Source organism: Thalassophryne amazonica, chromosome 4 (assembly GCF_902500255.1).
Source record: "Thalassophryne amazonica chromosome 4, fThaAma1.1, whole genome shotgun sequence".
NCBI classification, from domain to species: domain Eukaryota; kingdom Metazoa; phylum Chordata; class Actinopteri; order Batrachoidiformes; family Batrachoididae; genus Thalassophryne; species Thalassophryne amazonica.
Window position 1 is genome coordinate 47,844,366 of NC_047106.1, and position 12,077 is coordinate 47,856,442.

At 41.1% G+C, this 12,077-nt stretch overlaps 1 protein-coding gene across 1 annotated transcript in view; it reads right to left on the minus strand.

Moving 5' to 3' along the window:
- The window catches only part of pxylp1 (2-phosphoxylose phosphatase 1), a 118,488-nt gene extending 112,775 nt beyond the window's left edge, over positions 1-5,713 (minus strand). The window contains exons 1-2 of the mRNA XM_034167835.1: positions 5,596-5,713; positions 3,441-3,586 (exon numbers count right to left, since the gene is read on the minus strand). Of these exons, the coding sequence (XP_034023726.1) occupies positions 3,441-3,522 (82 nt within the window). The 5' untranslated portion in view covers positions 3,523-3,586; positions 5,596-5,713. The remainder of the gene's footprint in view (positions 1-3,440; positions 3,587-5,595) is intronic.
- Positions 5,714-12,077: the final 6,364 nt, after the last annotated feature.

A 12,077-nucleotide genomic window follows, 5' to 3' on the forward strand; every position in this document is an offset into this window, starting at 1 on the left:
AAAAAAAAAAAAACAAAAACCCAACTTTCCTCATTCAAATTCACTCCAGTAGTATTATGCTCTTACTAGGATGCAGCGGTTTTCTAGCTTGGCAGATAGTGCTGGAGGAAATCACTGAAGAAATTAACAAACTGAAAATATGGTTTGACCGAAACAAATTGTCATTAAACTTAAATAAAACAGAGATGAGTCACTAGGTGTTCACAGGAAACGGTTATTTCAGTATGTATTTATTTTTTTATTTTCATTGTTAGTTGGTTTTATCTTTTCTGTTGCGTTTCATTTCATCAGGTTCTTTTTTGTCTCTTTCTCTAAAATTGTATTGTAGCATTATCAGTTATTAAGAGTTATTATTACTATTATTGTCACTGCGATTATTACTAATACAGTGAGGAAAATAAGTATTTGAACACCCTGCAATTTTGCAAGTTCTCCCACTTAGAAATCATGGAGGGGTCTGAAATTTTCATCTTAGGTGCATGTCCACTGTGAGAGACAGTCTTAAAAAAAAAAAAAAAAAAAAAATCTGGAAATCACAATGTATGATTTTTTTTTTTAATAATTTATTTGTATGTTACTGCTGCAAATAAGTATTTGAACACCTGTGAAAATCAATGTTAATATTTGGTACAGTACCCTTTGTTTGCAATTACAGAGGTCAAACGTTTCCTGTAGGTCTTGACCACGTTTTCACACACTGCAACAGGGATTTTGGTCCCCTCCTCCATACAGATCTTCTCCAAATCTTTCAGGTTTGGAGTTTCAGCTCCCTCCAAAGATTTTCTATGGAGTTCAGGTCTGGAGACTGGCCAGGCCACACCAGGACCTTGAAATGCTTCTTACGGAGCCCCCCCTTAGTTGCCCTGGCTGTGTGTTTGGGGTCATTGTCATGCTGGAAGACCCAGCCATGACCCATCTTCAATGCTCTTACTGAGGGAAGGAGGTTGTTTGCCAAAATCTCGCAATACATGACCCCATCCATCCTCCCTTCAATACGGTGCAGTCGTCCTGTCCCCTTTACAGAAGCGCACCCCCAGAGTATGATGTTTCCACCCCCATGCTTCACGGTTGGGATGGTTTTCTTGAGGTTGTTCTCATCCTCTAAACATGGTAAGTGGAATTGATTCCAAAAAGCTCTATTCTGGTCTCATCTGACCACATGACCTTCTCCCATGCCTCCTCTCGGTCATCCAGATGGTCACTGGTGAACTTCAAACGGGCCTGGACATGTGCTGGTTTGAGCAGGGGGACTTTGCTGCCCTGCAGGATTTTAAACCATGACAGCATCATGTGTTACTAATGTAATCTTTGTGACTGTGGTCCCAGGTCTATTCAGGTCATTGACCAGGTCCTCCTGTGTAGTTCTGAGCTTTCTCAGAATCATCCTTACCCCACAAAGTGAGATCTTGCATGGAATCCCAGACCAAGGGAGACTGACGGTCATCTTGTGTTTCTTCCACTTTCTAATAAATAATCATAACAGTTGTTGTCTTCTACCAAGCTGCTTGCCTGTTGTCCTGTAGTCCATCCCAGCCTTGTGCAGGTCTACAGTTTTGTCCCTGGTGTCCTTAGACAGCTCTTTGGTCTTGGCTATGGTGGACAGGTTAGAGTGTGATTAATTGAGTGTGTGAACAGGTGTCTTTTATACAGGTAACAAGTTCAAACAGGTGCAATTAATACAGGTAAAGAGTGCAGAATAAGAGGGCTTCTTAAAGAAAAATTAATAGGTCTGTGTGAGCCAGAATTCTTGCCGATTGGTAGGTGTTCAAATACTTATTTGCAGCAGTAACATACAAATAAATTATTAAAAAAAAAAAAAAAAATATATATATATATATATATATATATATATATATATATATATCATACACTGTGATTTGAGTTTTTTTTTTGTTTTTTTTTAGATTATGTCTCTCACAGTGGACATGCACCTAAGATGAAAATTTCAGGACCCCTCCATGATTTCTAAGTGGGACAACTTGCAAAATTGCAGGGTGTTCAAATACTTATTTTCCTCACTGTATATGAATAAAAATAAATTAAAAAAATTTACAATTTGACTCTTTTACAACAACAAATGCTGAGCCTTTAATTATTATACAGAAAACAAATACACACAAATGTGTTGAGATGCGAATTGCTTAATGGTAACTTTAACATTGAAAACGCCATAGACATGCTAACGCGTTAACATCGGTCCTGTTTTTAAGTTATAAAATACATCTATCAACTGTTTCAGAAGACCATAACACGTCGGTTTAACATAAAAAAGGTAAATATTACTCAGACATGTGCTCTTTAGGGTTTTAGTGGGGAAAAATTAAGATAAAGCTAAATAAAACAATGAACCAACAAAGCAGCAGATCGAAGCACTGCTTCGATCTGTGAATCACGGCTATGATTGGTTCAAGGTTCAAAGCAAAGCCACACTGCAGAAAAGTTGATTACAGACCCACTGCAGGTCTGTAATCAATGTAGAGAAATTATTTTCCTGACAAACACCCTCAAAAACAACGGCCACTCTGAAGGACCAATAAGGAAATAGTTAAGCAAAAAGGTTATTGATGTCGGTGGATCAAATCATTTCTTAACGATACCCAAAAAGAACCAGTTCCCGATACTCAACCCTAGTCATTGTCCTGCTGAAAGATGAACCGCTCCCCCAGTCTGAGGTCAAGAGTGCTCTGGAACAGGTTTTCATCCAGGATGTACCTGTACATTGCTGCATTCATCTTTCCCTCAATCCGACTAGTCTCCCAGTTCCTGCTGCTGAAAAACATCCCCACAGCATGATGCTGCCACCACCATGCTTCACTGTAGGGTATGGTGCCTGGTTTCCTCCAAACATGACGCCTGGAATTCACTCCAAAGTGTTCAATCTTTGTCATACAAAGCAGAGAATTTCATTTCACATGGTCTGAGAGTCCTTCAGGTCCCTTTTTGCAAACTCCAGTGGGAAAAATTTAAGATAAAGCGAAATAAAACAAAGAACCAATGAAGCAGCGGGTCAGATAAATGCTTCATTGCTTCAAGCTTCAAAGAAGAGCCGTGCTGCAGAAACAAATACAGGACCCTGCAGGGGTTCTGTAATAAATGTAGAGACATGATCATTTTCCCGACAAACACCCCCAAAAACAACGGCCGCTCTGAAGGACCAATCAGGGAATCATAAAGCAAAAAGGCTTTTGATGTTGGTGGATCGAATAATTTCTTAACAATACCTGAAAAGAACCGGTTCTCGATAACCAACCCTAAGCATGTTTTATTTATTTAATTTTTTTGTAACCTCTACTTATATCCACCGGAGTGATCTCAGAAGAGCATAAATGTCACAGGACAAAAAAAAAAAAAACAACATCCATTTAAAAAAAAAAAAATACCTGATTAGTGACAACTTAAATTTCAAAACTTAGTATCAAGCATTTGGGTTGAGCACTTACAGAACTGGAGACTGAGGCTGAGGACAGCCAGCACGATCCCGCCCACCACCACCAGGAGGAGGAAGCGGTTACGAGTCAGCATCTTGTCACGTGTGTTCGCAATCCTGTCCGTCAGCCATCCAGGCTCCAGCCCAAGTCCCTGCAGTCTGGGAAGAAAACACCAAACACCTGATAAGAATATGATACAGTTCAGGGCTGTGATCAAAACTGTTTTCATTACATAATCTTTTTTTGTTTGGATAAATAACACTCACTAACAAGTATTTTAATTACTTGCTTTGTCCACCAAAACGTCCTAAATACAAAGACAAGGAAACCGGTGGATTCCCTACTCTGATAGAGAATGTGGTCTTGCCCCAAATGGAGTTCAAGGACCTTGGAGTCTTGTTCACGAGTGAGGAGACAATGGAGCGTGAGATTGGCCAGAGATTCAAGGCAGCAGGGATGGTGTTGCATTTGCTCTGCCGAAAATGGAGCGGAGCCAAAAGGCAAAGCTCTCAATCTACTGATCAATCTTCATTCTTACTCTCACCTATGGTCATATGAGTTGGGTTATGACCGAAAGAACTACATTGTGGGTACAAGCGGCTGAAATGGGTTTTTTCGGGAAGGTGGCTGGTGTCTCCCTTAGAGATAAGATTAGAAGCTCGGCCATTCATGAGGAGCTCAGAGTAGAGCTGCTGCTCCTTTGTGTTGAAAGGAGCCAGCTGAGGTGATTCGGGCATCTGGTAAGGATGCCCTCTCGGCGTCTCCCAAGGGAGGTGTTCAGCTGGGAAGAGACCTGGGAAGACCCAGGACTAGCTGGAAAGATCAAATCTCCACAATGTGGTATTGAACGCCCCGACCACCGCGCACGCTCACACTATCGGGGGCAGTGTTTAGCTAAACATAGCGGAGTTTGTTTTGCTGTTTTCACCTCGACACGTTTGTGCTCCAACTGAAACAAAACCTCAACATATGTCCACTTTCCCCCGCATCGTCACTTTTTCATTGCATTTTTCATTTTGTTTGCATCTAATTTGCCCCAAAAAAAACAAAAAACAAAAAACATTGAAAATGCCATGGATGGTCTCCCAGAAGTAGAGAAATTACATCATGTGTGTCATATTTTACCACTTTAGCGTCCGCCCTCAAATGAGACTGCGCTGCCCAATAAATTAGTGATTTTGGACTTTGAGAAATAATGATCAACATTTTTTTTTTCAAACACTTAATAAATAATCAACAGATTAAAGGATGATGAAAATAACCATTAGCTGCAGCCCTAGTTTGTACCAGTTCCCAACATTAAACCAACCGGCAGTCGGTGCAAAGACCGAGTGCTGGAAAATAGGATGAAATGTGAGGGAGGACCAGCCTAAAAGTGCAGTAAATATAGGTCTACACAATAAACCCTAGCATTAGACATCCCAAAATACTCCCAACCCTGAATGTTTAAGAGAGTTTCCAACCAGTGTAAAATGATGCTTCAGGCTGAATTCCTCCATGTCTGCCCCCTCCTGACCTCCTGACTCACCACCTGCAGCTTCAGGATGCTTCCCACCAAACTCCATTCAAAAACTGCCAATTTAAAAGCGGCTAACTTACTCGTGGAATAAGTACACGTCGAACCAACGTGACTCGACACTTGAATGTTTAATAAAACCACACTCGTAAACTCGGCATTAAAAGAACCGAGCAAAAAATTAAGTTAAATTAAAAAAACAAAAAGAATCTACAAAAGACCAACTTTTACTGACATCTGTGCTTTCGTCTTTGATGGTGTCGAACCTGGAATGGTACAAAAGGGGGGTTTATATTGAATTCAAGAAACTTTTCGACAACTTTTTGCAAAACGTTGTTTGTTCATAAACAATGATTAACTAAATGCTACATCTTACTAGAGAAAATCTCTCTTGAGTCTGTTGGGAACTAGCTAGCCGCTACAGTTTAAGGCTAAACTGACACACACTGAACGCTACAATCACTCATGTCATGTTTGTTTTTTCACTAACTTTATTCCTAACTTGTAACTCCAGTGTTGATCACTACTATTACAGTTCACCGGCACAAAATGCCACATCTACAATGGCACTCACAACACAGAACCACAGAACGGACGTATACGAGTCGCAGACTTTTAACAATATTTAATTTACTGCCGATTTATTCTTACCTGCAGGAATTACGGAGACAACCCTGACAGAAACCACTGACTGGATCGAACGCTGTAATCTGGTTTGTCTGGTAAAACCGTCCAGCAGCCGAAGCGACAGAGACCGGCGTCAAGTTACAAAACATAAACAGGAAGATGAATGTGGTGTCCTTCAAAATAAATACTTTCACGGAAAACTACTCCCATGTACGTAGCTGCAGCCCACGTGTAGTCTAATTAATTATTTTATTTCATTTCGCGTGTTCTGTTGCTCGTTTGTGATACTGAAAAGTGCGTTTTATTAGTAATTGTACATGAAAAAATTGTGATACATCGATGTCAGTTCCTTGCAGATGTGGTTGCCAAGGAACCAAGGAACTTGATTGTAAAACTGGGTGGTGGTTCCCATATTTTTAAAAAAGTGGCCGGTGTGTTTTCTAATTATGGAGGAATCACACTGCTCAACTTTAACAAAATAATTATTTATAGCCTCCCCTGGAAAACCTTATGCCAGGGCACTAGAGAGGATTGCGCCTTAAAGCTGGTAGCCCAACTTGGATTGAGGAGCAGCAATCTGGGATCCATACTTTTTGAGAAATGGTGGCCCAGCTCTTTACCTTTGCACAAATATTGGAGGGGCCTTGGGAGTATGCCAAAGTAGTCTGCACAGATTTTATGAATTTGGAAAAGGCCTACGACCGGGTACCTCCAAGGTGTCTTATGGGAAGTACTATCGGACTATGGGGTACCAAGTCCCTTGCAATGCTTGTGATTTTCACACAGGGGCGTCGGACTGGGGGGGTAAAGGGTACTATGTACCCAGGGCCCAGAGCATGGGGGGGGGGGGCACAAAAAACTGGCATTAAATACATTTTTGTGTTGCATGTTATTAATGTCCATACAATTCAAGTTGTAAAAGAATATAATTTGAATGAATGTATAAATGTTGCAAAACATAATTCTGCTCTAACAATAATATTGAAAGATCTCTGAGGGCCCTTCCACCCCTGCACAGTTGTACAATGGACCCCCCCACACACACACACACACACACACATCCCAAACGGGATCTGACAGAAAGAGGTGTTTAGTAGTGCTGAAACAACTAATTGATTTAATCGAGTATTAAAATAGTTGTCAACTAATTTAGTCATCAATTAGTTGTTAAATAACTTTGTTTTACCGCAAATGTTTCATTTCTTCCATATAAATCAACTGTTTCTGCAGAGCAGCTTTGCTTTGAACATTGAACCAATCGAAGAAGTGATTCGCAGATCGAAGCAGTGCTTCGATGTGGTGCTTTGTTGATTCAGTGTTTTATTTTGCTTAATCTTAATTTTTCTCCACTAAAACCCCAAAGAGCATATGTCTGTGAGTAACATTTACCTTTTTATTAATCTGAGCTGTTGTGGTCTTCTGAAACAGTTGATAGATGTATTTTATAACTTAAAAACTGGACCGATGCTAACGCATTAGCATGTCTATGGTGTTTTCAATGTTAAAGTTAGCATTAAGCTGTTGCAGCTGTCAGCACATTTGTTTTCTTTATAATAATTCATGGCTCAGCGTTTGTTGTCATAAAAGAGTCAAATGTATTACAAATTGTAATATTTTATTAATTTACTTTTATTTATATATCAATAATAATAATAATAATAGAAACAACAACAATAATACTAATAATAACTAATAATGCCACAATACAGTTTTAGAGAAACAGACAAAAAGAATCTGATAAAACAAAACAGAAAAGATTAAACCAACTAACAATGAACATAAATAAATATAGAAATAACTGTTTCCTGTGAACACCTAGTGACTCTTAAACCTCCACTTCATCCCTGTTTTATTAAGTTTAATGACAATTTGGTTCGGTCAAACCACATCTAAGCTGTGTTTTTACACAAGAAAAAAATAAAATGCAGTAAACTGCACATTTGTGTGTTTTTCATGAAAATATCTTATTAAATATAACATTTTACACTTTAGTCAGGCCTTTAAAATACTTTTGTGGACTCTTGCTGTAATATGTTGTCAGTGGTTGAGATAGTTGCTGTAGGCATCTAAACCTGATGGAAATCTCTTTGTGGTGTGTCGGTGATGTATGTATGTGCAAAATAAAACAAAACACTACTCCAGGTATGTTTTTGAGGAGAATTTAACATAACTTTGTTACAAGGTCAAACGTTGATGTTATGTGAAAAGGCCTTTTAATAATAACTCACTTAAAGAAATAATGGCAAAACTCACATGTAAGTAAAAAAACCCAAAACAAAACGATTAATTGAAAAAATTATAGACCGATGAACTGATTAATAAAATAATCGTTAGTTGCAGCCCTACTGTTTAGGCTGAAATAAAATATGTCTTTCCTAAAAAATCAAAGTCCGGATTTCCAAAAAGAAGAGAAAAAAGGACAGGGAAAGAAAACTAAATGAGGGAAAGCAGCTGCTAACCAAATTCTTTGAAAAGAGAGGTGAGCTTGAAAGCTAGCTATATTGAGTTGGGGGGTCTGCGGCACCAAATTGCACCATTTTCTAGAAAAGTTGTGCAATTTGGTGCATTCCTGTGCATTTTAACAGATGGGAATGGTGCAATTTGGTGCATTCCTGTGCATTTTAACAGACGGGAATGCACCAAATTGCACCATTTTTCTAGAAAATGGTGCAATTTGGTACCCCAGACCCCCCAACTCAGTATTGCTTCCCCAACTTTAAAAAGGGTTCTGACTCCCAGGTGTGATCTAAGGTATACATGACCTGGTATGACTACGCATTAGAAATTTGGTGTTTGCGTTAATAAAAAAGAACATAACAGTGTGGGGGGGGGGTCTTCAATATGGCTAGTACCTAGGGCCCAGAATTTGGTGCTACGCCCCTGTTTTCACAGATGGCATTTCAAGGTGCAGTCAGGAATTGGAGGTGTCTAGTTTGTTAACCTTAGAATTGCATCTCTGCTAGTGGTTCTGTTGGCCTCATCAGACAGTAACCCCCAATGCACAATGGACAGGTTTAAGGCATAATATGAAGCCACTGTGGTGAGCATCAACACCTCCAAATCTAAGACTGTGTCCTCTGTGGGGAAGTAATGGTTTGTCGCCTCTGGGTCAAGAAACAGTTAAAGCCTCAAGTAAAGGAGTTCAAGTATCTTGAGGAGTGATTCAAAATTGAGGGTAAGAGAGAGTGTGAGATTGCTAGAGAGATGGGTGGTGCAGCTGAGGTCCTGCAGATGCTGCACCAAACTCTCATGGTGAAGAAGGAACTGTGCTGGAAGGTGAGGTTTTAGATTTACCAGTGCATTGACAGTCCTTCATGAGATCTGCGATTATGTTCATGGTGGTTTGGGGTGAGGATACACCCATGGTCATCTTCTTAGAGAGGTTTTCCAAGCATGTCCAACTGGTCGGAGGCCCCAGGGAAGATCCAGGGTATGTTGGAGGTATTACTTCTCCTAGTTTGCTTGGGAATACCTAGAAATCTCCCAGGAGGAGTTAATGGGCCTGGTCAAGGATAAGGAAGTGTAGGCTGAAAAGCAATTAAAAAAATATAACGCAGTACTAACATACAAGGTCTGTCAATAAAGTAATGGTCCTTTTTATTTTTTCAATAACTATATGGATTTCATTCATATGTTTTTACGTCAGACATGCTTGAACCCTTGTGCGCATACTTGAGTTTTTCCACGCCTGTCGGTGACGTCATTCGCCTGTGAGCACGCCTTGGGAAGGAGTGGTCCCGCCCCCTTGTCGGATTTTCATTGTCTGGAAATGGCGGAATGAAAAGGACTTTTTTTCCATCAGAATTTTTTCAGAAGCTGTTAGAGAGTGGCACCTTGGAAACCATTCGAAAAATTTATCTGGCTTTCGGTGAAAATTTACGGGCTTCACAGAGAATAAGGTCTGTTACTACAGCTTTAAGGACCCCTTTAAGGACACTCAGCACGCCGCGCTCCGAGCTGCGACGATGCGGCACAAGCCACCGGACCATTTCTAAACGGATGGCTCTGTGGATAGGAGACCGTCGTGTGCTCTTTCTCTGGTAATCACAAGAGCTGAACATCAGCCATTTTCTGGCAGATTTCACTTTTAACAAGAGATTTTGTCATGGAAAGCCGCGCGGAGGCTTCGTGCGTAAAGACCGATTCGCTTTGGAAGCGAGACAAAGGAACACCTCCGTTTCGGCGTGTCAGAGGACAAGTTTGGACATGTCTGTTGTGAAAGTGTCGTGAAACGGACCCACAACAGGGGGCGTTAATGAACGGACAATGGATAAGCCAAAAGTAACAATTTAATGTTGTGAATCGCACAACGACGTACAGACAATAACAATATGGTGGACTGTCAATTATACACCAGGTGACGTGTAGGCAGGCTCGACGATAGAAGACGCCTGGCGAGAGAAGAGCCGGATCCCACACAGCTTCCACCACCAACGGAGCTGAAGAACACCGGAGCCGCCAAGCCCTGCGCCCCAGGTGGCCGCTGTCTTCAGCAGTCAGACCCGGTACTGCTGGCAGAGAAGAGAGACAGTCCTGATGAGTGTGAGTTCGCACACTCAGTAATTCCACAGTCTGTGTTCTTTTGGGAGGGAGCACCTCCACCTCCAATCACACACTCGTGCAGCTCCTGTCTAACCACTTATCTGGTTGGAGTGTGAAGCGAAGCCATCGCTGATCACACCAAACGCCAATTCCACAGATAAGGAAAACACCACAGGAAAACAGCTGCAAAGAAGTTCAGATTATTACTCAATGTTTTAAGTCAGCAGAGAAAATTACCTGAATGGTAGCTGATTTCTCGGCGGGGAGGTGGAGTTGCAGTCCGGCCTTTATGGTGGTGGTGATGAGTGACAGGTGGTACGGATGATGAGTGACAGCTGTCACTCCTGGTCGCTCCGACGCCCTCTCGTGCTTGAAGCCCGCACTTCAAGCAGGGCGCCATCTTGTGGTGGTGGGCCAGCAGCACCTCCTCTTCAGCGGCCCACACAACACATGTCCAGCTCTCCACAATTTCACTGATACTTACTGGACTGGTAAGCATTGAAAGCCGAGATAGACATGTCCAAACTTGTCCTCTGACACGCCGAAACGGAGGTGTTCCTTTGTCTCGCTTCCAAAGCGAATCGGTCTTTACTCGCAAAGCCTCCGCGCGGCTTTCCATGACAAAATCTCTTGTTAAAAGTGAAATCTGCCGGAAAATGGCTGATGTCCAGGTCTTGTGATAATCAGAGAAAGAGCACACGACGGTCTCGTATCCACAGAGCCATCCGTTTAGAAATGGTCCGGTGGCTTGTGCCGCGTCGTCGCAGCTCAGAGCGCGGCGCGCCAAGCGTCCCTAAAGCTGTAGTAACAGATCTTATTCTCTGTGAAGCCTGTAAAATTTTCACCGAAAGCCAGATAAATTTTTCAAATGGTTTCCAGGTTCCAGTCTCTAACAGCTTCTGAAAAAAATTGTGATGGAAAAAAAGTCCTTTTCATTCCGCCATTTCCAGACAATGAAAATCCGACGAGGGGGTGGACCACTCCTTCCCAAGGCGTGCTCACAGGCGAATGACATAAACGACAGGCGTGGAAAAACTCACGCATGCGCACGAGGGTTCAAGCATGTCTGACGTAAAAACATATGAATGAAATCCATATAGTTTTTGAAAAAAATAAAAAGGACCGTTACTTTATTGACAGACCTCGTACCCTCGGCCGTATGAGCATTGTGCTCTTTGAAGTTGTTTAATTAATTAAATATTAAGATCCTGTTGTCTTATGTACAATTTGTACATGTTCAATAAAGCTCTTCTATCAATCATTCAATGAAAAATAATATTTACGTTTTAACGGTGTATGCAGGAGGCTTTGCATGTGCGTTTACATGAGCTTTTGATAACAGTGGAAGTTGTGCAAGGAATATTTGTAGATCACCATCTGTGCATTTGCAGAAATTAATGAGACAAATTTAACTCCATAGGATGTTAGCTAACGTCTGCTAAATGTCTTATAAATCACTTCAGAGGTGTTATTAGGCTCCAAAAACAGCCTTAGAAGTGTTTATTTCTCGCTAGCTTTTACAGAATATATGACAAAGTGGTTATATTTACACACAAACAAAAAAGTTTGCAGCTTGCTACCAGACTGTGACATCACCACGCTAACGTCCGCTAAATGTTTTGTAAATCCTTCCAGAGGTGTTATCAGGTTACAAAAAGAGAGTTTTCAGTTTTAGAAGTGTTTATTTCTCGCTATCTTTTACATACGTTTTGCATGAGTTTTGCAGCTAGCTACCAGCCTGTGACGTCACCATGCTAACATCCGCAAAATAAGTTCAGAGGTGTTCTTAGGTGCCAAAAAAGGTGTTTGTTTATTTCTCACTAGATTTTACATAATACAGTATAGAGGGTTTTCATGTGATGTATCGGTCATGTCATTTTGTGTCCCGCGGCCATTCTGGATTACGACTGTGTTACGCTACGTGCATTTGGCGAACAATTGCAGAAGCTTCAACGTCGGTGTGA